Genomic DNA, 27,116 nt, shown 5'->3' with positions numbered 1-27,116 from the left:
TGACATACAAAATGAAGGGTTTGATATCTTTTCCAAAATAAAAACTGGCATAACAAAAGCACAGAAGCAAAGAAGAAGGGTAAAATTGAATAGACTCGCTTATAAATGGGCTGTCATCCTGAGTTTGTCACCTGGGAAGTACAGAGAGTTTCAAGCGTTGAGCTTGGATTAAGATGGTCCTGAGGCAGAAGTGCCCTGTTGTGTTTCAAAGAAGTAAAGAAATATACTCTCTTGAGGAAGGTAACATCATCTTTCTAAGTTAACAATGTTTCCATGTGTAATTGTGCAATACAGGAATCAGTGCGTAATGTAAGACAATAGGCACACAAACAAGAAAGAAAGAAAACAAGACAGTGTGTGTAACATGCAGCAGAAGCCACAGTCAGTAAAATCAAAGATGTGAGGCATTCAATTATCGGACACTAGCTATAGCATATTTATGCTTATTTTGTTGAAATACACAAAAGGTAAGGTAGAAATGCAAGAAGTAAAAATAAAAACAGGACAGTTTGATAAATAATCAAAAATAACTAATGGGTACTGGGGTTAATACCTTGGTGATGAAATAATCTGTACAACAAACCCTCATGACACAAGTTTACCTATATAACAAACCTTCACATGTGCCCCTGAAATCAAAATAAAAGTTAATTTTTTTAAAAAAGAATCAAATGTAAATTCTAGAACTGAATAATATAATAACTGAAATTGAAAACTTAATGGATGGGTTTATAAGTAGATTAAACACACAAAAAGAGCTAAGGTTCTGGAATCTAGGTCAAAACAAATTATCCAGAATGCAACACAGAGATATAAAAAGGGAGGAGATAAGTTCAAAAGAGGGTAAGAAATTCAGGTCATATGGCCTAGCACAGTGGCTCACACCTGTACTCCCAGCACTTTGGGAGGCCAATGTGGGCAGGTCACTTGAGGTCAGGAGTTGGAGACCAGCCTGGCCAACATGGTGAAACCCCATCTCTACTAACAATATAAAAATTAGCCAGGTGTGGTGGCAGGCACCTATTATCCCAGCTTCTTGGGAGGCTGAGGCAGGAGAATTGCTTGAACCCAGGAGGCAGAGGTTGCAGTTAGCCAAGATCACGCCAGTGCACTCCAGCCTGGGCAACAGAGCAAGACCCTGTCTCAAATAAATAAATAAATAAATAAATAAATCAGGACATATAACTGGAACAATAAAAAAGAAAAAGACTAGCAGAGTTAACTGTAATTGGAATCCTGGAAGAAAAGGAGAAACAAAAAGGTGACACAAGCAACATTTGAAGATATAATTAAAGTAATTGAGAATCCTCCAGAAATGATCAAAGACACCAATCCAGAGACTCAGGGAGATCTATGCATCCTAACTGTGGTAAATTGATGGAAATTCAAACCTATACACATCATAGGAAAAGTATAACATACATCCATATTAAGTAAAATGTATGACCTTTAAAAAAGATAGCTCTTTTAACAAGGTAATTCAACAGACTTCTTCATAGTAACAACAGAAGTCAGAAATAAGTGGAATAAGATTTCGTGGTTCTTAAGTAAATAAACTGCCAGCTTGTAACTCTGTATCAGTGAAATTGTCCTCCAAGAATGAAAAAAAAAGACATCTTTACACTTAAAAAAACAAACAACACCCAACAGAGTTAGTCACTGGTAGATCTGCATTTAAGGCAAATTTAAAAATTTGGGGGTTGGGAGATGAAAAATTACTTAATGGGTACAATGTAAATTATTCAGGTGATGGTTACACTAAAAGCCCAGACTTCTCCACTGCACATCTTTCCACGTAACAAAACTGCACTCGTACCCCTTAAACTCATACCATTTTTTTTTTTTTACTTTTTGGCATGAAGAAAATCATTACAATAGGAAGGAAGAGCAGAGGTGCAAGAAGAGATAAATATAACAAAAGGTTAAATGTTAGGGCAAATTTAATGAAATTTGTCATAAAACTTTACGTTTGTAGATTTTTTTTTAACATGAAATAAGCTTAATCATGCATATACCTGACAAAGGCTTGAATCACATATTACCCCATGCAAATAAAAAAGGACTAACAATTCAGCATAAAAATGGTCAAGACAAATGGATCATCATTTAATATGAGGCAGTCCAGTTGGCTTATGGATATGAAAAGATGCTTGGCCTCACTAGTAGTGAGAAAAATGTTAATTAAAACCACAAGAAAGACCACCATCTTGATAAAGTACTACCCACAAGAATGGCTACAAATAAAAAGACTGCTGTTTCTAAGTGTGGAGTTACACTTTCAGTGTTAGTAGGATGTAGGGCACCAGGAACTCTCAGGGCTACTGGTACGGTGCAGATTGTTCAAATCATTTTGTACAACTGACAGTTCTACCTAAGAAAAATATTTAAACTTTATTACCCTACAATTACATTTTTGGGCACCAAGATACATATACAAAAATTTGCACCGCACCATTCTTTATAATAGCCAAAGTATAGGGGAGAAATGCCACCAATGGTTGAATGGATTAAGAAAAATCATGGTATATTCATAGAATACTGTCTACACAGCAATAAAAATAAGTATTATACAACTATTTCCAGTTGCAATATGGATAAATCTCACAAACATAACAATGAGGTAAAGAAATTTATATTCCATTTAAAAAGTTTAAGAAAACAGGAAAAGGCAAATAATATTCTAAATAAACATAGAAGATAAACAAAAAATAATAAGATATAATGTTCGAACTGTAGTTACTTCTAGGAAGTAAAGATGGAGCTTCAGTTGCAGAGGGTTGTGTTGGTGTGCTAGTTATGGAATATAGTAATCCATCCTTATCCGAGGGGGATACATTCCAAGATCCCCAGGGGATGCCTGAAACCACAGATAGTACCAAACCCTGTATATACAGTACTGTTTTTCCTATATACACATACCTATAATAACATTTAATTTATAAATTAGGTACAGTATGGCATTAACAAGTAATAATGAAATAGAATAATTATAACAATATGCTGTCACAAAATGTATGTGAAAGCAGTCTCTCTTTCAAAATACCATATTGTACTGTACTCACTAAGTTTTAGAACACGACTGACCACATATAACTGAAATTGTGCTAAATGAAACTGCAGATAAGGAGGCACTACTTTATTTAATGACTTGAGTGGTAGTTACATGGGTGTTCATTTTATAATCATTTTAATTCTAAGTGAGTTTTTGAATTACATTTTGGCCTAAAAAAGTTTAAACAGGCACTGGGCGTGGTGGCTCACACCTGTAATCCCAGCACTTTGGGAGGCAGAGGCCGGTGGATAACCTGAGGTCAGGAGTTCGAGACCAGTCCTAGCCAACATGGTGAAATTCTGTCTGTACTAAAAATACAAAATTAGCTGGGTCTGGTGGTGCACACCTGTAATCCCAGCTACTTGGGAGGCTGAGGCAGGAGAATCACTTGAATCTGGGAGGTGGAGGTTGCAGTGAACTGAGATCGCACCATTGCACTACAGCCTGGGCAATAAGAGGAAAACTCCTTCTCAAAAAAACAACAAGGTTTAAACAAGGAGATTAATTATTTCCTTGCTATTTTAGAAGTGAATAAACGTTCTGGCATATTTTTTTCTATAGTCCAATGACCCATGTGCAACTCTTAGAAATTTCTCAGTCAACTTTTCTCCTATTGTATTATTACATATTGGAGAAATTGGAAAATATTTATTGCCACTCATATGGTACCTCTATTATATATACTTACTGTATATGATATATATGATAAACATATTATAAAATGAAACAATCATTGAGGATTGAAAATAAAATTTTGAGGAAATATACTGTTATCTTTATACACTTTTACTTGAATCTGCAAGGAACAATATTTATTTGCCACAATGATATAAACACTAATCATGTAACTACAGATTTAAGATCATAATACTTAAACAATAGAAGTGATGCACAGTGCTGACAATTCTCATCTGCAAATCTGATGGTTAATAAATACCATCTATAACCGAGGAATCAAAAAAGTGGTAACATTTAGACTTAAAATTTGAAGAAATATTAAGTCTGAAAGAACTGAAAGCAGTTGTCTCTGAACAGTAGGACTGGGGAAAGGGAAGAAGGGATAAGCACTTCATGGTAAGTATTTTACTTTTGATGTGTAACTTACGGTTATATACTGTTTTTGCATTACTCTTAATGGCAAAACCACAATTACTTTTGCACCAACCAAATACTTTCTTAATGGTACTTTCTTCTGAATGCATACTCTGGTCTGCCCCATCCCCTAACAATTGCTGAATTAGCTGCCCCCTCTGTTATGACAACACTCACATGCATGCCTCTCTTTATCCCTATGTTTTGATTTTCACATTTCAAGTATATGGAAGTATACATGATTTATTGTACCTTCTCATCTGAGAACTGATTTCTTTTGTCAAACCTAGAAAGCTCTCATCTTTTAAATTTTGTAAAAAATAGTACATATGCAATCAGCATAAAGAATGACAAGGAAGTCAACATTTATGTGCCCACTCATAAAACAAATTACTCAAGGAAAGAGGTATCACATTATCACTGCTCCTTGCTATGTAGCCTCTAAGCCTAGTTATCTGGCTTTTGGTGGTTTTAAGAGCTGTGTAATATCTATTTATATATTCTTTTCTGCTTAATTTAACTATAGTTTTTCTTGCGTGCAACTAAGCAGTCTGACTTATGGAAATATAAGTTAATATTTTATTTTCATAATATTTCATAGAATAATATGTTAGATACTGCTTTGTTCAAGCAATAAATAAGTAACCAAAGAAAGAAAATGATAATATGGTATCATTTATGTATTCTTGTGTAGAATCTCATAAGAACTTTGTAGCTTAAAATAACAAGTTATTATTTTTTGTATTCCTTGTTTTGACTGGGCTCAGCGGGGTGACACTTCTGTTCCCTGTGGTTTTGTTAGAGTCCTTTATAGGACTGACTTCCTTTATAGGAGAGCTTTAGTGGTCTAGAACATCCAAGATGGCATCATTTATATGTCTGCTGCCTCGACTGAGCTAGCTGGAAAGACTGGCAGTGGGATGGGCCTTATTCTCCATCATACATACATATATATATGTATGTATATATGTGTATGTATAGATGTATCATACATATATTATATATGTATATATGTAGCATACATATATGTATGTATTTATCAATATATTATATGTATGTATATATGTATCATACATACATATATATGTATGATGCATATATATGATACATATGTATGTATGATGCATATATATACATACATAGATATGTGTGCATTTATTTATTTATAGTTATATTTCAAGATGCCAAGATACTGAAAGCAGATGTTATCAGGAGTCTTAAGGGCTGGCATAACTGGCATACTGTCACTTGTCGATATCTTACGGTTGAAATGAGTTAAAAGGCTAGCCTAGATTCAAGAGAAGGGAGAAAGGACTCCACTTTTGGTAGGAGGAGCAGAATACAGACACTCCTGAACTTATGATGGAGCTACATCCCTATAAACTCATCATAAATTGAAAACGTGGTAAGTTGAAAATGCTTTGAACACAGCTAACCTATCAAACATCATTGCTTAGCCTGGCCTACCTCAAACATGCTCAGAACACTCACATTAGCCTACATTTGGTCAAAATATCTAACACAAAGCCTATTTATAATAAAGCGTTGAGTATCTCATATTATTTACTGAATACTGTACTGAAAGTGAAAAACGAAATGGTTGTATGAGTATACAAAGTATGGTTTCTACTGAATGCATATGGCTTTTGCACCATCATAAAGTAAAACAAAATTGTTTAAGTCAAAGCATCATGAACCAGGGACTATCTGTATGTATAAAGAGGAATTGCTATTAGCCATCATTAAACTACCACAGTCTGCATCCTGGCTACAAGAATTCACATCTCTCCCTTGTACAAAATATTCTCACATTTCCTCCCAAAGTCTCATCTCTTTACAGAATCAGCTCAAAGTCCTGGATCTTGTCATCTAAATTAGGCCCAGACCTGGTTGGGGGCTCCTGAACACATCTGGTCCTGATGTGAACACCTGTGAACTGAATGCAGAAGTGCATACCCTGACTCCAACAGCCACTCACCATGATGACACCAACAGGGATAGGAAAATTGTAATAGACAAGCCCCATCAAAAGTGGTGGAGGTTGTAATGGAGGGCACTGAGAAATCACGAGTCCACAGAAATTCTGAAATCTGAGCATGTATTATTAGGGGTAGAGAATGTTTCTCAATTATGGCCCAGTTCTGTGGTCACGAGTTAATCTATTGTCCATAATTCTTTGCTCTGTCCTCTGATCCTGAGTCATCATGCTTCCCTTTCTTTAATAGAAGGTCTATGTTTATACTTCAGTAGCTTTCTCTGCCTGATTCTTGTGTGTGCTAAATTGGGCTCAGAAGCACTTTTTTTTTTTTTTTTTTTCATTTTGAACTATTTCTTTCCCTTTTATTTCAAGTTGGGAGGGCTGCTATCAGAAAAATTCTGTTTAAAGCAGAATTCTATTGAGTAGTTTCTATAAACCTAATTCAGGTTCATGTCATGCTTTAAAAGTCAGATCCATGATTCCTTGCAGACAGATCTCTCTCCACTTTGACAATGTCAGGCTTCCAGGACAGATGTCTGTAAGCTTCTTTGCAGCCCCTGTGCCTGACTGAGAGCCTTTGTAAGTCACCACCTTAAATCTTTCTGAGGTCTTAACAAATGATCTTACAGTTGTATCCTTGATTCAATTTTTGACCTTGAGGTCAAATGTTATAGATTGCACCCTAAATTTGATTTTTTTCTCTCTGAGGTCATTTTTCGCTTTTTTGTCCAACTGGAGAGATTGTTCTGGGCCTTCTGTATTTCTTCTAAGTTCTGCTCAAAAACTAAAGAATTTCTTTTTTTTTTTCCTCAATTTTTTTAATAATACCTTAGCATGCATGATTAAACTAGAGTAAATGACTTTCCTTTGGGAAATCTTCTTAGCTTCCCAATTTCATTAGGTACATTTCCTGTCTTCCATATTATTGCTGGTGACAGTGTTACCAAAATTCTGACATAATACCATGCATGGGCTTTTCTTCCTCCAGCACCCTACAGCAATTTCCTCATTGCTCTTCCAGCCTTTACTGAGTCTCCATGAAACTCTTCTGGCCTCTGTCTCCACCAGTTCCAAGGAAAAGCCCACATTTTGGCTCTCAATATGATAGCACCCCACTTCTAGTACCACTTGTTGTATCAATTATCTATTTCTGCAAAACAAACCATCCTAGGAATTATTGACCTTAAGCAACAATAATACACTATGTTCATGATTTTGTAGGTTGGCTGGTCTCAGCCAGATTGTTCTTTTACTTACTTATTTATTTATCTATTTATTTTTTATTATATTTTATGTTCTATGGTACATGTGCACAACATGCAGGTTTGTTACATATGTATACATGTGCCACGTTGGTGTGCCACACCCATTAACTTGTCATTTACATTAGGTATATCTCCTAATGCCATCCCTACCCCCTCTCCCCACCCCACGACAGGCCCTGGTGTGTGATGTTCCCCTTCCTGTGCTGTGTTCTCATTGTTCAGTTCCCACCTATGAGTGAGAATATGTGGTGTTTGGTTTTTTATTCTTGCAATAGTTTGCTGAGAATGATGGTTTCCAGCTGCATCCATGTCCCTACAAAGGACCATGAACTCATCCTTTTTTAAGGCTACATAGTATTCCATGGTATATATGTGCCACATTTTCCTAATCCAGTCTGTCATTGATGGACATTGGGGTTGGTTCCAAGTCTTTGCTATTGTGAATAGTGCCACAATAAGCATATGTGTGCATGTGTCTTTATAGGAGCATGATTTATAATCCTTTGGGTGTATACCCAGTAATGGGATGGCTGGGTCAAACGGTATTTCTAGTTCTAGATCCTTGACAGATCGTCACACTGTCTTCCACAATGGTTGAACTAGTTTACAGTCCCATCAACAGTGTAAAAGTGTTCCATTTTTCCACATCCTCTCCAGCACCTGTTGTTTCCTGACCTTTTAATGATCGCCATTCTAACTGGTGTGAGATGGTATTTCGTTGTGGTTTTGATTTCCATTTCTCTGATGGCTAGCAATGATGAGCATTTTTTCATGTGTCTGTTGGCTGCATAAATGCCTTCTTTTGAGAAGTGTCTGATCATATCCTTTGCCCGCTTTTTGATGGGGTTGTTTGTTTTTTTCTTGTAAATTTGTTTGAGTTTTTTTTGTAGCTTATGGGTATTAACCCTTTGTCAGATGAGTAGATTACAAAAATTTTCTCCCATTCTGTAGGTTGCCTGTTCACTCTGATGCTGGTTTCTTTTGCTGTGCAGAAGCTCTTTAGTTTAATTAGGTCCCATTTGTCAATTTTGGCTTTTGTTGCCATTGCTTTGGTGTTTCAGACATGAAGTCCTTGCCCATGCCTATGTCCTGAATGGTATTGCCTAGGTTTTCTTGTAGGGTTTTTATGGTTTTAGGTCTAACACTTAAGTCTCTAATCCATCTTGAATTAATTTTTGTATAAGATGTGAAGGGATCCAGTTTCAGCTTTCTACTTATGGTTATCCAGTTTTCCTAGCAACATTTATTAAATAGGGAATTCTTTCCCCATTTCTTGTTTCTGTCAGGTTTGTCAAAGATCAGATGGTTGTAGATGCGTGGTATTATTTCTGAGGGCTCTGTTCTGTTCCATTGGTCTATATCTCTGTTTTAGTACCAGTACCCTGCTGTTTTGGTTACTGTAGCCTTGTAGTATAGTTTGAAGTCAGGTAGCGTGATGCCTCCAGCTTTGTTTTTTTGGCTTAGGATTGTCTTGGCAATGTGGGCTCTTCTTTGGTTCCATATGAACTTTAAAGTAGTTTTTTCCAATTCTGTGAAGAAAGTCATTGGTAGCTTAAAACGTATGGCCTTGAATCTAAAAATTCCCCTGGGCAGTATGGCCATTTTCATGATATTGATTCTTCCTATCCATGAGCATGGAATGTTCTTCCATTTGTTTGTGTCCTCTTTTATTTCATTGTAGTTCTCCTTGAAGAGGTCCTTCACATCACTTGTAAGTTGGATTCCTAGGTATTTTATTCTCTTTGAAGCAATTGTGAATGGGAGTTCACTATGATTTGGCTCTCTGTTTGTCTGTTATTGGTGTACAAGAATGCATGTGATTTCTGCACATTGATTTTGTATCCTGAGATTTTGCTGAAGTTGCTTATCAGCTTAAGGAGATTTTGGACTGAGATGACGGGGTTTTCTAAATAGACAATCTTGTCATCTGCAAATAGGGACAATTTGACTTCCTCTTTTCCTAATTGAATACCCTCTATTTCTTTCTCTTGCCTGATTGCCCTGGCTAGAACTTCCAACAATATGTTGAATAGGAGTGGTGAGAGAGGGCATCCCTGTCTTTTGCCAGTTTTCAACGGGAATGCTTCCAGTTTTTGCTCATTCAGTATGATATTGGCTGTGGGTTTGTCATAAATAACTCTTATTATTTTGAGATACGTTCCATCAATACCGAATTTATTGAGAGTTTTTAGCATGAAGTGCTGTTGAACTTTGTCAAAGGCCTTTTCTGCATCTGTTGAGATAATCATGTGGTTTTTGTCTTTAGTTCTGTTTATATGCTGGATTACATTTATTGATTTGTGTATATTGAAGCAGCCTTACATCCCAGGGATGAAGCCCACTTCGTCATGGTCGATAAATTTTCAGATGTGCTGCTGAATTCGGTTTGCCAGTATTTTATTGAGGAATTTGCATTGATGTTCATCAGGGATATTGGTCTAAAATTCTCTTTTTTTATTGTGTCTCTAGCCAGATTGTTGTGTTCTGTGCATTGTTGACTAGCGGCTTCCACATAGGTACACTCATCCAGGAGCTTCACAGGGAGCTGGAATGTCCAAAGTGGCTATACACACGATTGTTGCTTCAGCTATATGACTAGAGCAGCTGACAGCTGACTGGGTCTTCTCTCCAGCAAGGTAGTATGGCTTTTTACATGATGACTCAGGACTCCAAGCTGGAACTGTCAATCCTCCTAAATGCTAGGCCTGAAGTAGCAAAGTATCACATCTTCTGTGTTCTATTTATCAAATTAAGCCACAAGTCAGCCCCGATTCAAAGGAAGAAGAAAGAGAATTCACATTTAAATGGGAGAAGGGGCAGGAGTATATCATAAAAGAAAGAAATGTTAACAGCTCTGTTTTATAGATTGTGATAATTGCTTTAAAGGAAATAAAACAGAGTAATGAGATAGAAGGAAATTAGAGGACACCAATTTAGACAGAATGGACAGGGACTGTCTCTCTGAGTGGGAAGGATGGGAATAAATTGGTCATATAAAGGGAGAAGAAGAGCTTTGGAGCACAAAGGACAAACAAATAAAGTGGCCTTTAGAGAAATTTTGGGAAGACAAGATTTAACTATGAATAGGGTTGTGATAGTGGAGAAGAAATGGTAGAAATAGAATTAGAATTTACATGTGAGATAAAATTAATGGTATTGATGAAAACGTATATAGGGATTGAGGGGAACAGGAGTATCAGAGATAATACTCAGTTTGCTGTTTTAAGGAAGTATATTAATCAGGTCTCATTTACAGGATAGAAAATGTTGTTTGCTTTCCTTCTTTTATTTTTGTTTGTTTGCCTTTGAGTTGGAAAGGAGAACACAAGATCATGAGTTCACTTTTGAGAATTTTGAGCTTGAGGGGCCTTCATAACACTAAGTTAAACATATCCAGGAGGCAATTAGTTGTGTAAATACAAAGCCACAGAGAATGTCTAAGGGAAGATGTAAATTTTTGGAGTCATCGGAGTATAGATGAAATTAACAAAATTCTATATAGATACTTTCCACATTTTTCTCCATTAAAAATATTATTCATCATCTTGGCAAGTACATACAACAACGCACATTAGTCCATAAAAATGCAAAGGCAGGTAAAACATGTCACACATCTATTGATTTCCTCTCTGTCTCAACTGGATCATAATAATTAGCTTTTAATCCCTAGTTTTAGTACTCTTTGTTTCTACTATTTTCCAACAAAAGATTTAAATAATGCACAAATTGCTAGAAAGATGGACACGGTGATGCTACTTAAACAAAATTCTTGGCTGTCAGTAACATCGCAGAGTGCTTCAAACTGCTATCGGTTATTCCATATATGAGGGCCCAGATTTATGGTGAATTGAACATGTCATAATGTAAAAGCAGAGTGCTCAACTACACAGTGCCCAAAGATAGAGGCGATGCTATATACAATCCCACGTAAGATCAAAATGTCATTTCAAAATCTGGCTGACTTATTTAGTGAATGATATTTGTGTAACTGATGAATCATTTGAGAAAAATAAAGAAGTTAATTCTCTACCCATCAGGCAAAACAATTCCATGGATCTTAAACACTAAAAGAATGAGCTGACTGGAGTGCATGCAAATCAAACACTTCTGTATGAAAATAAAAGTACGAAAAAAATTAAAAGGTGAAAGTAGGAAGAAAAACATGTATAACATGTAACACAAAATGACCAGTATCAACATATATTGAGTAGAAAAGTCAGTAAAGCAACAGGTAATCAATCCACCTAATAGGAGGGGATGAAAGACAGAAAAATTTCAAAAAGAAAAGCCAACAGTCAAAACATAGAAAATTAGTCAATCTTACCAAATTGAAAATTATAAAATTAAAATATAAGAAATCATTTTGTATACCTAAGCTATGCTTAAAATCTTTCTGTACTAAATATGTATTTCCCAGTGCTCGACAAAATATTTGACTTAGGCTCTGCTAGTGGAAAGATAGACTGCATAGGACAAAAACGGCATCAAGAACAATCATTTCTGTATTGATTTGAACTTCACATTTCTAATTCTCAGAATTAACAGAATAATAGTTACCAAGTGCACCAGGCTTTTGCATAAGATTACAGTCATATATGATAAAAATGTGTAGTGTAACCTAAATGTCAAATAGTAATCACTTAAATCATATTAGTACCTATGCAGAAAAACATCTGACAAGATATATTCCAAAATATTTGCAGAGATTAGCGTGGTCAAAGATTTCTTTTTTGTTTTGTTTATGATCAATATCTAATTTTTCTATAAATATTGTGAAGGTGATTTTCTTGCATTAAAAATATTCACTCATATTTTAAGTATTCATTTAGAACCCATGAGCCATACAGATATACTTACTCTCCCAGGAAAACAATTTCGGTATTGATCTCTCCTGACTTGCGACGGAGGAAATTCCTCAGGAAAGCGGTCACACTGTCCACAGTGATGTTTCCACAGACCACAATAAACCTAGGCAGCAAGAACAGGTGAGGTGGATCATCCGAGGAACACAAGCACCTTCCTGTCAGCATTTAGAGATGAATAATTAGCTTAAACTTAGTTTTCAATAAATATGGTATTTGCATCACCCATTTTTTTTTTTTTTTTGAGACAGAGCTTTGCTCTTGTTGCCCAGGCTGGAGAGCAATGGCGTGATCTCGGCTCACTCCAACATCCACCTCCTGGGTTCAAGTGATTCTCCTGCCTCAGTCTCCCAAGTAGCTGGGATTACAGGCATGCGCCACCATGCCCAGCTAATTTTGTATTTTTTTTAGTAGAGATGGGGTTTCTCCATGTTGGTCAGGCTGTTCTTGAACTCCCAACCTCAGGTGATCTGCCCACCTCAGTCTCCCAAAGTGCTGGGATTACAGGCATGAGCCACCATGCCTGACCTGCCTCACCCAGATTTTAAACGTTGAAACACTAAGGACTGCATTTCTAATACAAAAGAAGCATCAGATATCCACAGTCTTCTATCTCATCTCAAGTAGAATATGACTCCAAACATTTAAATTGCACCTAGCTTTTTAAGAATACAAGAGCAACTATTATTATTGCCAGATTTTTCACATTTATTTATAACTTATAATACATTTTTCACTTCATTTTTTCGCTTGATTCCTAGTTGTCTGATATAGGGTTTTTGTTGTTGTTGTTTGTTTTTTTCTTGAGGAGCAGAAAAGTTCATCAATTTTTCCAGAGCCAAATAACATGGCTGAGAAAGCACCACATTCCAGATTGTTTCAGCTTATCTTCCACATTTACAAATATCTAGGAGTTACAAAAACATGAGCCCAGTGGAGGGACATCGAAGACAGGTGCAGAACTCTATGCACGTAGTTTTTGTCGTGAAAAATTTTTTTAGATTTAATGTATTTAAAGGAACTATTTTCCTCCTATTACTCATTGAAGAAAACTGAAAACATAATTTTAGCTTAAGTTAACGTTAACATTACCAGACCTATTGACTGATTTCGTATGTGCCCCAAAGGCTTTTCCTGAGACAAATGAGGCCCGATTTTGGCTCATCTAGTTAAATTCATTGCTTCTCACTATTTATTTTTTGTTCATTTCATCATATTTTTCCTTTCCTCTTCATAGTCCTAGGTCAATTATAGTTTTCATCCAACTGTATTAAGAGACTGCTTTGAGGGAGTCTATCTCCATTATGCGTCTTTCATTACAGCAGACAGGGACTAAGATTTTAAAAGGATCACATCTAATTTAAGATCTCCATTTCAGGCTGGGCACAGTGGCTCACGCCTGTAATCCCAGCACTTTGGGAGGCCGAGGCGGGCGGATCACAAGGTCAGGAGATCGAGACCATCCTGGCTAACACGATGAAACCCCGTCTCTACTAAAAATGCAAAAATTAGCCGGGCGTGGTGGCGGGCGCCTGTAGTCCCAGCTACTCAGGAGGCTGAGGCAGGAGAATGGCATGAACCCGGGAGGCGGAGCTTGCAGTGAGCCGAGATCGTACCACTGCACTCCGGCCTGGGCAACAGAGGGAGACTCTTGTCTCAAAAAAAAAAACAAAAAAACAAACTCCATTTCATTCTTTTTGTCTTAGATAGGAAAAAAACCTAATGGAAGCCAAGGTAACATGAATCCAAGAAGAAATAATATAAAAACAACTCCACTCCATTTTCCTCCTGGGAACACATGGCTGTGGTATGGAAAAAAATCAGTCATCTAGGAGGTGCTACAGAAGACAGGGTAGAAACTTCTCAGGCGGGCAAATCCTCACCATAAATGAGCCCCAGATGGTTTAGGGGAGCTTTGGCTAAGACAACTGAATTAAACTAATTATTTTAAATTGGAATCATGGCTTTAATCTTATCCATTATGTAAAATTAGCCATAAGTTACCCATACGAGGAAAATGAGTAAGACAATTGATAATGACTATAGGAGAAGTTAGTGAAAAGGAATGTACAAATAGTGCCATAATCAATAATATTTATTGACAGTGAATTACAACATTATCTGTCATTTTAGTTGATTTAGTATTCTTATGGGCATCTATGTAGCAGTTTGTGTCAAGTAGCAAATATCATTTTCTTATGGTATTTAGTTTAGCACAATCCTTTTTAGTCAATGCAGGATGTTGCTGATATATTCACCTTGGGTTCTACAGCTAAGCCAGACAATATATGTCTAGAACGAGATATGTGGCTAATAGAATTTCTTAAACTGTAGAAATACTTAAAACACTACTTACTTCTTTCCTTTGATTGCTTCATAGGAACTGGTGTATTTCCTCTTGTTAGCAAACAGTTCCACCATTTCAGGTATATAGTTTGCAAACAATATCTAAAATTGATCAGCAAATAAAATCTTAGTTCCAATTATGTTGATGAATACTCCAAAAATTTCAAGATTAGAAAGGAAAAGGAGGGTACGTAAAACTTTCTGTCATCTAAGAGTACATGATAGCATGTTAAAAGGGACCCCGTTTTTCTTCCTTATTTCAGCCTTTGAATTTTGTTAAAATTTAATATAAGACTTTTCTGTATTCAAAATGATGAAAACAAAGGAAAGCAGCAAGGTGACTTCCCCACATGTCTTATCCTTTCATCACTTTTGTTTTTGTTTTTGTTGTTGAGACAGAGTTTCTTGTCTGTCTCCCGGGCTGGGGTGCAGTGGCGAGATCTTAGCTCGTTGCAACCTCCACCTCCTAGGTTCAAGCGATTCTCCTGCCTCAGCTTCCCAAGTGGCTGGGGCTACAGGTGCCTGCCACCAGGCCTGACTGATTTTTGTATTTTTAGTAGAGATGGGGTGCCTCCATGTTGGCTAGGTTGGTCTCGAACAGGTCTGGAACTCCTGACCTCAGGTAATCCGCCTGTCTTGGACTCACAAAATGCTGGGATTATAGGCCTAAGCCACCGTGCCCGGCCCTGCTTTTAATTAATTAATTAATTTTTTTTGAGGTGGAGTCTCGCTCTGTCGCCCAGGCTGGAGTGCAGTGGTGCGATCTCGGCTCACTGCAAGCTCCGCCTCCCAAGTTCACGCCATTCTCCTGCCTCAGCCTCAGTAGCTGAGACTACAGGCGCCTGCCACCGCGCCGGGCTAATTTTTTATATTTTTAGTAGAGACAGGGTTTCACTGTGTTATCCAAGATGGTCTCGATCTCCTGACCTCGTGATCCGCCCGCCTTGGCCTCCCATAGTGTTGGGATTACAGGCGTGCGCCACCGCGCCCAACCGCCCTCCTTTTATCACTTAAAACTTCCCTTCTCACTCTGACTTTATTCTATTTGGGGCTTGGAAAAATGAAAGCATATGGGACAGAGGAGGGTTAAGAGACAATGACTGAAAAAAAGGGATGTGAGACCGTGGATGCGTAGGTATCAAATAAGTGAAGTGGAGAACTCTGTTGTGGAATTTAAGGAATTGAAATGAAAGTCACTAAAAGAAAAGAAGGCTTTTGCCTTTGCTATACCTGTAACCCAGGCACAGATATTCACATCTCTAAACTTAAATGCTATTTTAGTGAAAGGTTACTCATTTGAGCTGGGAGGAATGGAATTTTCTTCAGATCAAATCTCAAATAGCCTTCCTCTAGAAGAAAGACTTTAGTTTGATGGGCAAACTATGAAGGAAGATAGGTTTGCTCAAATCAATGTAGATCTTAATCAGGAAAGTCTGCTTCTTTTGTCTACCATCCTTCATCCCTGGAAACCGAGCAATTTTATCCTGAGCTCCAGGGCATGCAGTTTGGAAAATACGGGATCTGTGCATGTTTCATTTGCCCTTGACACGTGCCCCAGGTAATGCAACGTTCACTCTTAAACCTATATTGCTTCATTGATTACCACTAACCAAATATTTTCTGGTTTATGTAACTATATTCAAAACATATTAAAAATACTCTTCACCAAACTCCCCAGTGTGAAGAATATGATGAACGTCCGTCCTAAGGATGTCTTGGCTACCACATCTCCAAAGCCAACAGTTGACGTTGTTGCCATGACCAGGTAAACTGACTCAAAATATGATATATTCTGTGAATTTCTACCTTTGAGCCAGGGATCACCAGAATTTTCCACCTGTTCAAAGAGAGAAGACTCAGGAAACGTCTCTGAATAGAATCCAAGAGAAGAGTTTTAAAGAATAGGCAAAACACGAGATTAATTGCACTTCATTCAATCCAAATGAAATACCAAATGGCTTTCAGGTTGCTATGAAGAGTTTACATAAATGGAAGAGTTTCTAAATCACGGGTAGTGAGTGTAAAGTCTTGGTTTCCTTAATTGTGATCATTGCCGAAATATGAGGGGCCTTGTAGCTGCAGCACAGCATTTGAAAAGTTCCACAGGGCACAGATGCCTCTGTGCTCTCTTTTCAAGTAGGTGCAAACATTGCATCCTGGAGCCAGGGGACTCCAAAGGCTCTCAGACTGAGCAATTATAACATATTCTCACTTTTTAACCAGATTAGGATTATCATTAAAGAAAGAAACACTTAAATGAGCACTTCATTTCAGTAAGCTTAAGCATATAGAATGCTAGTGTCTATGGAAAAACAAACCAATTTTCCAAGTTGTTTATCTCTTTGCACAATGATCTTTTTGTTGATTAAAAAAAAAAAAAACCTTTAAAAATATTTTCTTCTGATTTTTTCTTTGAGTCTTCACCTTTCAAGAAAACTAAATTTATCAGATTTTTTTATATTAGATAAATGAAGTAACTTAGACATTTATATCATATATAAATTTATTATAAATATGTGTAAAATATTATGTAACATATTATATATAACATACATTTATACATATATAGTTTATAATACAATTCTTTTTTGTTTTTTCTTTTTAGACCTTTTTTTCTCCTCACCTCACATATTTTCTAGATGTTTCCATTTCTATTTAGCACAAAAGATGATAAAATCTTAGAGATGTCTAACTGGGGGAAGTGGGCTTTTTGTTTTGTTTTTAAGAACTAGGATGGAAATTAGAAACCATGCAGTTTGCTCAGATATTTGTTCCCTTTTTAAAAGTGATGTGCCAAGTGCTGACCCTTTCTTAAATTTAATGAATAGGTTAAGAGTGTGGACCCCTATAATACTCCACTCCAAAGTAAGAATGGGATTTTATGTCTGTTCTTAAGTCTTATGGCTGATAGTGGATACTGTTGCAAAGTCACTGACTTCTGGAGTCTTCATTATTTTCCAAGACTTACATTACAAGAAAACCAAATTTAAGTCACACAGATTTAAATCATTCATGTTTATTGGCACAGTTCCCTTTAAGCTAAAATCCCATAGTGTCTCTTACAACTCGTAGTACAGGGATTCAATATTATCCCTGCACAATATGTACAAAGTAAAACTAAATTTATTTTAATCTGGAAGTATCCTTTACAATTTTTTAAAGAAGGCTTTGAAATTTAACTCATTGTCCTTGGGAGTAATAATTTGGTGTTTCAAATCCCTTTCCACTTCCTCAGTATCTCTTTAGTTTATGGAAGAAGGGAGTTGGCAGCCTTCTGTGGGTCTACTTATTCACATTGTTCTTTCTCTTAACCATGTTAGCATTGACCCATCAGTCCAAGGTGGGAAATACAGTTAAGGTAAAGTATTACAGACTAATGTTAACAGACTGAATCATTTTCTACTTTAACCACGTATTTCAAAACTGAATTCTTATTATTTTAAACTTTGTTTCAACTTTAGATGAGATACACTAGGAAGAAGAATATGAGGACATTCTCTCATCTTCTCTTACCTGCCCATCAACATTTATATTAGCTATATTACTTTTACTTTGTGCATCTACATTCTATTCTGTAGTGATAATTACCTTGATTATGTCTTAGCTCTATTTTATATCCATTCAGTAATCATTACCACTACTTTTTTGTTTTGTTTTTGAGAGAAGTCTTGCTCTGTCATTCAGGCTGGAGTGCAGTGGCATGATCTCGGGTCACTGCAACCTCCACTTCCTGGGCTCAAGCAATTCTCTTGCCTCAACCTCCCAAGTAGCTAGGATTACAGGTGCCTGCTACCATACCTGATTAATTTATCTACTTTTAGTAGAGACAGGGTTTCCCCATGTTGGCCAGGCTGGTCTTGAACTCCCAACCTCAGGTGATCCACCCCTCCTTGGCCTCCCAAAGCGCTGGGATTACAGGCATGAGCCAAGGCGCCTGACCAAAATATCATAGTTTTTTTTGTTGTTGTTTGTTTGTTTTTTGAGATGGATTCTCACTCTGTCACCCAGGCTGGAGTGCAATGGCATGATCTCAGCTCACTGCAACCTCCATCTCACAGATTCAAGTGATTCTCCTGCCTCAGTCTCTCGAGTAGCTGGGATTACAGGTGCATGCCACCATGCACAGCTAATTTTTTTGTATTTTTAGTAGAGATGAGGCTTCATTAGGCAGGCTGGTCTTGAACTCCTGCCCCCCAGTTATGCACCTGCCTCAGCCTCCCAAGTAGCTGGGATTATAGGCACCTGCCATCATACCCAACTAATTTTTGTATTTTTAGTAGAGACGAGGTTTCACCATGTTGGCCAAGCTGGTCTCGAACCCCTGACCTCCAATGATGTGCCTGCCGTGGCCTCCCAAAGTGCTGAGATTAAAAGCGTGAGCCACCGTGCCCAGCCACTACTACTACTTCTTACCATGACTTCCCCATTCTTTAATTCTCTTTTCATTAATCTCCTATGTGACTGAATTTTATCATTAAGCTATTAATACAGATTCAAAAGAAGCTCACTGGTGCGTTACCCCTTGCGTGCTTAAAATGACAAGACAGGTTACACTTTCTTTTATGCAAACTTTATAGACACTGCTGTATCATCTTCTGGTATTGATCTATATTGCCAAGAAACCTGAAGCTAGTCTCATTGGTTCCCCCCTGTATAAATCTTATTTTGTTCTGCTTGGATTATCTTTTTATCCCTGAATGTCTGTAACTGCTCCAATATGTGATTAGAATTAATATCTTAGAATTATCTTTCCTGGAATACAGTCTATCCTTTAATCTCCAGATTCAACACCTTATTTTAAAACACTTTTCTGGCACCATTTATTATTTTCTGTAATACCCTAATGATATTTACAGTAGGTTGAATCAATATTGTCCCACTTTCACGTTTCTTTTTTACAACCATTTGAGTATCTTTGTTATTTTCCATGTCAAGATTTTTGCTCCAGTCCTGTCCATCATGTTTCTGAATGTGATTTTGTCAAATGTATTACATTTTGGTTCCCTCTAATGTGGTTTTTAGCTCCGTAATACTCTTCTTGTTATTTTTCTCTGATGTCTTTTGGCCCACTTTCAATTACTTCTATTGTTTAATAATCCCTCAGTTAAAACCGTATAAATATTCTGTGAAGGATCATTTTCAGTTTTTCTAAAAAATTTATTTATTTTTTTAAATACAAATGGCTTTTTTCCTTAGCTTTTCCTTTGTTCCCTTGGGCAAATTATCTTAATTGTTGCTCTCATAACTGTTTTATTTTGTAACTTCTATTATGCTAATGTTTCTCTCGCTTTCCAATACACCTTCTTGTTGTTTTTAGCAGAATTTAGGCACAGGTGCCATATTGATTCATTTCTAGTTAATATTAATCTTTGAATGATATCATCTTTTAGCTGAAGGATAGCATGAGAATGGGAAGATGGTGAGTTAGGACAACCATAGCTTTTATTTTAGCTTGTCATTTCAAATATCCCCTCAATAAAATCTGCTATCCTCTTTGCTCTGGGATATAGTTCTTCTAGGTTTTTAATGTTCTAGAAATTGGTATGGCTCAAAGTGGCACCATTTAATTCACATGTCATCTGATTGCTTCTCCTTTTTTCTGTGCTTACTTCCTTGCTGGAGGTCTCCTTTTCTGGGAGACCAGATGTCCAGCAGGGAAACATGCTCACATTCTTAGAGAAGTGGAGCAAAACTACAATGATTCAAGTAGGCCTGGCAGAAACTGTGTTAAACCCAAGAGCACCTGCTGTACATAGGGAGAAGATTATTTTTTTTTTTTTTTTGATGGAGTCTCGCTCTGCTGCCAGGCTGGAGTGCAGTGGCACGATCTCGGCTCACTGCAACCTGTGCCTCCTGGGTTCAATCAATTCTCCTGCCTCTACCTCCTGAGTAGCTGGAACTATAGATGCATGCCACCACGCCTGGCTAATTTTTGTATTTTTAGTAGAGATGGGGTTTCACTATGTTGGCCAGGATGGTCTCGATCTCTTGACCTTGTGATATGAAGCTATTCTTCAGCTATAGCTGTTGGTGGCCTTGGGAGAGTGGGATTATTAGAACCTTATATTTTCCTGAAGAATTCAGAAATTCTGATTTTTATCTGAGCTCTTCATAAAAGTCAGCAAGTGACAAAAAATAGCAAACAAAAAATTGAAACATAATTAGGTCAAATATAATAATATGCTTGTAGGCCACATTTAGGCTTCGAGCTTCTCATTGAAACAGCTATTAAAGGAAAAAGAAAAAAGCCCTAATGACTTTTCCTTTAGCATCCTGTGGTGGCCACAAGGTTTCTAAAGGGACACTAATGTCTACTTGTTCCCTGGTGGGTCCAGGACTCGAAGGTTCAATTCTCTAAATCCAGGAATCAGCCTTTACTGCTGTGACACTTCAGGACAATCTCTTTCCTTCCTGAGTGCTGTGGAGGACGTAGAGAGCTTCAGATTTCTTGAAGGTTCATATCCTTGTTTGCATTTGACATTTTTCTTGTTGAATCGAACAATGGTAACTTTTTAGTGTATTTTTAAATTGTTATTGTCTTACATTAATTTTGAGAGAAGGGCTCAGATAAAAAAAGACCTGTTATGAATTCTGTTTTGTTTATCTCAAAAGCTTTTGCAGGCTTTTAACATTTCCCATCAATTTCTGTATTTGCTAATGACTGCTCCTCAACTGTCCTCAAAAAGTAAGGTCCAGGAGTTCCTTTCCTATGGTTGAGATCCATTTCCTAGATTTCTTATTACGTGGGATAAGAACCAGCCTTTCCTATAGGCAAAGGAGGCAGCTAGGTTTACAGATTGATTTCAGGAGGATCAAAAAAGCCCCCAAACTTCCCTTTGCAACAGTAACTCCTCCCTCATATGTCTCCAGCATTTATAAGTCTGAAATCCTGTAACTGGCTTCATTTCCTTCGCTTTTTAATTTTTTTTAATGCTAGAACTCTTATGAAGATACAGTGATACATTTTACTTATTGCTGATACTTTTGGAGCTTACTGGGTCTTTCCCTAAGAGTAGGTTTTGAAAGTTGGAAGAGGAAACAGAGACACCTTGATTGTAGGATATGCATATTTGTGAGAATATGAGGGTAAAGAAAACCTGAAAATGGGAAGTAGAAAGACACACCTCTAACTGGCTTACAGTGGTGGAGACAGGGGCTCAGCAGGTTCCCTTCCATTTTTCAAAAAACGGATGCTGGTAACAACAGACGCCACTAGGAATTGTGATGAGATGCTTACCAGGTGAATGAATCCTGCAGCTGTGAACCAGGTACTGAGAACTATTGACAATAGTTTGGAAAACTTCACTGAGTTACTAGAGGAAGAAAGACAAAGAGCTGTTGGGTCTAACAGATTCCAGAACAACATAAACACCTCATCCTCTAAGATGTTGCTACACAAAGTGTGGCTCATGGACCAGAAGGAATGGCGTTACCCGAGAACGTATTCGAAATGCAGCATCCCAGTCCCTGCCCCGATCTTTCAATCTGCATTGGTACAAGATTCTCTGCTTGATTCACATACACATTAGAGGTTGAGAAACACAGCTTTAAAACTCGCCCAGTTACATATACTTGTTTGGAAAGTCTGAATTTTGCTGCGATATCCACTAGCCTCATATCACTTTTAAAATATGCTACATGTGGATCATAGAGATTGTTATATTGTCCAACATAATAATATGCAATGCATTATGCCAGGAATCCAAGGAGTAGAAATCCAGGGAGCACATTTGCAAAATAAAATTCTGAACAGAACACAAAAATATAAAGTCACTCAGGCTGCTGAACTGATAACAGGGTCTTCAAGTGAAGAAGGATGAGAGGGGCCCTTGTCACCTAAGGAGAGCCCTAGAGTTTAGCTGAGATCTCTCTGGTTTTCAGGCAGGACCACCTGTCACACAGGAGCAGCCCTTCCTCCTCCAGCTTCTCCATAATTCATAAACACATAGAAATGAAATCCACCTGGCCTCTAATATTTGATGCTTCTAGTTTGACTGTCAAGGCATGGAGATTTTGAGTGGGTAACAGATCAAACTGCTCAAAACTTTACAAGTATTGCTGCTCAAAGGCAGTTTGGATTGTGTTCTTGTTGTCTGGAAATACTTAGGTGGCTATATTTCTGCAAGCAATAGTTCACTGCTGGCTGCTACTGGGTGACATATGCTTCAAGGAATTGTTTTATACTCTAACGCTTGAAGAATTATTTCTTTTTCTTTACCTAGCCAGGAGAGACATGCGTTGTTAAAGCAAATATATGGAACCAATGCCTCTGAATTGTTTTGACTTTTTTTTTTTTTTTTTTTGGTGGAGGGACCTAGAATTAAAACCTAAATAAACTTATACACCATAACTTTACAAAACAAAGACTAAACCAGCTATTTAAAATGATTGCAAAGTTTTCAGCTAGTTTAAGATGCAATATAATGGGAGAATGTGAACAAATAATATTTTGGCAGCTGAGAGATTTCATGATCTTTGCACTGAAATTCTGATAAGAAATGCATTGAGTTTAAGGTCCAGTTAATACATTCATTTTCTAATCCAAACTAGTAAGTAAGCAGTACTTCGGTCAGGGCTATTTACCTGGTCTTGATGGCTCGTAGAATTTGCAAGATTCGAGGGAGTTCTAGCAGCCGCAATGCTCTTAGGAACCTTAAACCTACAAACCAGTGGAAAGAAGAAAGCTGCCAAAATCAGAGGGTCACCCCAGAGGGAGCCTACGTTATAACATCATTGGAATTGCTTACATTCTTTTTCTTCTCGACATGTTCCAAATCTGTTCTCATGTTATAGGTGTAACAGCTTAAGCTGTAGTTCAAATACTAGCCCTGACACTGTTGTAACCTAAGGCAATCCCCTCACCGTCTCTAGTTCCTTATCTGTAAGATGGGAATGTAAAATGTAAAATGTTACTATTATAATAGTACCAACCTCACAGAGTTGTAGCATCCCTATCAAGCATGTAGAAGCATGCCTGACATATTATGGGGACTATTCATTTTACTCTATTTAACCCTTCTTTAGAACAGAGAGCAAATTTTCCCTTAACCACTTAAACTCCTGACATTACAGTCTCTATGATATGCTTCACAATGTTTGTATAATATTTTACTTTAGGTGGTATGATAATGTTAGCAAAGAATGGAATTCATATTTATTTTATGAAACTGATAAAAGCTACATAATGTCCATGCACTGTCAACACATTCACCTTAAAGACAAAACAATTAATTAAATAATTCTCTAAAATGCCATAGTACATATGGAGGTGATGATTAGCTTTTAAAGACAAAGGGAGGTTTTTCACCTCCCCCAGGTCCTGTGGGATCCCAGCATAAAGGTGTTATGAGGGGAATGAGATGTTGGTACCTTGCCTCTCACATGACAAATGCAGTCAATTCCATCAACACCTATTGAACACCTACTGTGTGCCTGCTGCATTGCAAAGTGTTAAAGTTAAAAGGTTTCTGCAAGTGTATTGCAAAACCATACTATTAAGGTGAGGGGTTTTTAAAATGACAGTCAGGCATTAAGCAAAAATGAAAAATAGATACTTATAAATGAATGTTGAGTTTTTATTTTTTCATAGATATTGCTACCAGTTCCCACAGCACACTTACCTAGCCAATTGCTCTTCAAATAGTAAGAAATAAAGGTTGGTGGGATGGTAAAGATGTCTACGATAGAATTCATCTCCAGCCAGAACTTGATCTTGTCATCAGCTGCCATAAACTATGAAACGGAAACAGAATAACACAAATTCTGTTACCCTCAAGAATTTTAAAGGAACACAAGAGACAGCATTATTCAGCTACATTTTACTTATCAGCTGAAGCCTTGATCTCTTTCTGTTTTACATATACACGGACACGTATATTTATATGCTATGTGGATGCTTTGGGAGGCCAAGGCAGGCAGATAGCTTGAGGTCAGGAGTTTGAGACCAGCCTGACCAACATGGTGAAACCCTGTCTCTACCAAAAATACAAAGATTAGCTGGACATGGTTGCAGGCACCTGTAATCCCATCTACCCAGGAGGCTGAAGCAGGAGAACCATTAGAACCTGGGAGGTATAGGTTGCAGTGAGCGAAGAATGCATCATTGTACTCCAGCCTAGGTGACAAAGCAAGATCCTGTCTTTAAAAAAAAAAAAAAAAAAGATATGTTTTTATATATAGCATGCCTATATATACATACATATATGTGTATATTTTATATACACACATTAGTCTCCCACAAACAAGGAATGAATAAAGAGATTGAAATCTAGATCTAGAAAAGGTCTTAATAAATACCTCTAGAGAGAGAGAAATATTTAACAAATGAGTGTAACAAAATGAAATAAAGATACAAAGTTATTTTCCACAGTTGTATTGCAGGCATGCCACCAGTGGAGCCAAGGACATCTCCAGAGACTTGCTACTCAAGTTCTGCTCGTTTGACTTTATTAGTAAAGATGGGAAGCCAGTAAGGAGGCCATGGGAACACGATGATGGCATTTAACAAAAGAATCACTTTCATGCTGTATTGGAACTTTTAACCTGGTTTAGGGTTTCACGTGCAAGAGAAAGAGTTTTTAGGGATCAGTATATATTTAGCAAGTTAGGGCACAGATGATCTATCTTTAGAGTTTGAAAACTCAGGCAGATTGTAGGACTAACTGAGACACAGTTAGTTCTCTGTATGTTGTGCCTGCGGTGTTTGGATATTCACTCCCACTTTCAGTAGGTACTTACTCTCAATCCAAAATAGAAACTGAAGAAAGCATTGAAAACCAAATCAACAGGAATGGTTTTATCTTCGTATGATGAACAGCTTCCAACAGGGCTGGGAAAGAAAGAAGGACAGTTTGTGAAGATGAACATTTTAAAAGTGATGTCTATATAAGATCAACTAAAGGGAAAGAATAGGAAAATTTTTCTTCATTCACCATGAATCCAGATACTTAAGTTCAGATCTCAAGGAAATTAACTTTTCTTTTGGGAGTAGAGGAATGCATGAACAAAACCAGTGGACTGCCCATGGCACTGGAAATAACAGAAAAATTACCCACAATTTCTTTCGTAGGATGTATTGGTTCTATTTCCATTTTAACAATGGGGATTCAGAGCCAGAGAGATGAGGGAGCTCTTCCTGGTTTGCAAGATCATCTATCTAGTCAGTATATTTTGACTTTATTCTCTTCTGATACAGAGATACTCTAGGTCAAATGGATTGATTTGAACCAATTTCAAAGAAAATCTCCTAAAAGATCTCTTAGGAATTTACAATGCAAAGACAACCAGTTTCCCTAGGTTCTCTAAAGTTGCCTGGCTTTCTGCGGCCCTGCAATCCCAAGTCCATTTTAGCTAGAAATCCAATATAATTCCCAGGTGATTGACATGGAATTCAGAGTAGAGTGGGCTTTGTCCAAAATAGCTGCCCTAACCCTGAGCAATAAGAAGGGGATGCTTTCAGAGACAGCAGGCAACAATTCGCTTCTTTGTCGCAGGTGAGGGCTGGCATTTTCCTTTCTTAATACCATCCGAAGTTGCCTGAAACCTATGAGAAACCCTGAAACTACAACAGAGTTTCTGCTCCAACACCCAAGGAAACCAAAAGTTTCTGCTCCAACACCCAAGGAAACCAAAGACATACAAAATCTTTATGAGTGGCCTAAGTGAGGGAAAGAAAGCTGAAGGCTGGTGTCCCAGAGACTCCAGAATAAATCTGGGGTGGGGGTTGCAGACCACCCTGACCCCTAGCAGTGGAAGGTGGCAGGATACAAGGAAACTCTTGTATATTTTGCAGAGCTGGGCTTAGTGCTTACTGGGAGAGGCCAAACACATCATTCTTTATGAGCTTGTGTGTGTGCGTGCATGTGTGTGTGAAAGTATATTAAGCATTATTCCTGAGGAGAAAATTCCAAATTAGCCGAGCAATGTACTGATATAGCAGACAAGCATGGCTGGACATTGTACTCACTCAGCAGAATTGATGAAATAGATAATAAGAGACCCAATGCTTAGTACAAAGACAAGGATCACCTGAAAATGAAAAACAGGAACAAATGTCTAAATCCACTTTATTTGCATTAAACAACATCGACAAAAGCTTGTTTTCTCTTTTTCCCATGCCTGTGCATGTACAGCCATTTATTCACATATTCACTTATGTTAGTATTCATTCATTCATTCATTCATTTATTGATTCAAGAAAACTTTTTTTTTGAGACGGAGTCTGGCTCTATCGCCCAGTCTGGAGTGCAGTGATGCGATCTCGGCTCACTGCAACCTCCGCCTCCCGGACTCACGCCATTCTCCTGCCTCAGCCTCCTGAGCAGCTGGGACTACAGGCGCCCACCACCACGCCTGGCTAGTTTTTTTGTATTTTTAGTAGAGACGGGGTTTCACCGTGTTTGCCAGGATAGTCTCGATCTCCTGACCTAGTGATCCGCCTGCCTCTGCCTCCCAAAGTGTTGGGATTACAGGCTTGAGCCACCACGCCTGGCTGATTCAAGAAAACATGATTGGACCTTTCC

At 37.6% G+C, this 27,116-nt stretch overlaps 1 protein-coding gene across 1 annotated transcript in view; it reads right to left on the bottom strand.

Moving 5' to 3' along the window:
* Positions 1-27,116, bottom strand: part of KCNU1 (potassium calcium-activated channel subfamily U member 1) — a 168,748-nt gene that overhangs the window by 116,144 nt on the left and 25,488 nt on the right. Inside the window, exons 4-11 of the mRNA XM_009212873.4 lie at positions 26,561-26,622; positions 25,333-25,423; positions 24,216-24,327; positions 23,179-23,254; positions 21,833-21,908; positions 16,262-16,432; positions 14,606-14,697; positions 12,245-12,355 (exon numbers count right to left, since the gene is read on the bottom strand). Coding sequence (XP_009211137.1) covers positions 12,245-12,355; positions 14,606-14,697; positions 16,262-16,432; positions 21,833-21,908; positions 23,179-23,254; positions 24,216-24,327; positions 25,333-25,423; positions 26,561-26,622 — 791 coding nt within the window. The remainder of the gene's footprint in view (positions 1-12,244; positions 12,356-14,605; positions 14,698-16,261; positions 16,433-21,832; positions 21,909-23,178; positions 23,255-24,215; positions 24,328-25,332; positions 25,424-26,560; positions 26,623-27,116) is intronic.

The sequence above is a fragment of the Papio anubis genome, chromosome 8, assembly GCF_008728515.1.
Source record: "Papio anubis isolate 15944 chromosome 8, Panubis1.0, whole genome shotgun sequence".
NCBI classification, from domain to species: Eukaryota; Metazoa; Chordata; class Mammalia; order Primates; family Cercopithecidae; genus Papio; species Papio anubis.
The sequence above is the reverse complement of the archived record's forward strand: the minus strand, read 5'-3'. Positions and strand labels throughout refer to the sequence as shown.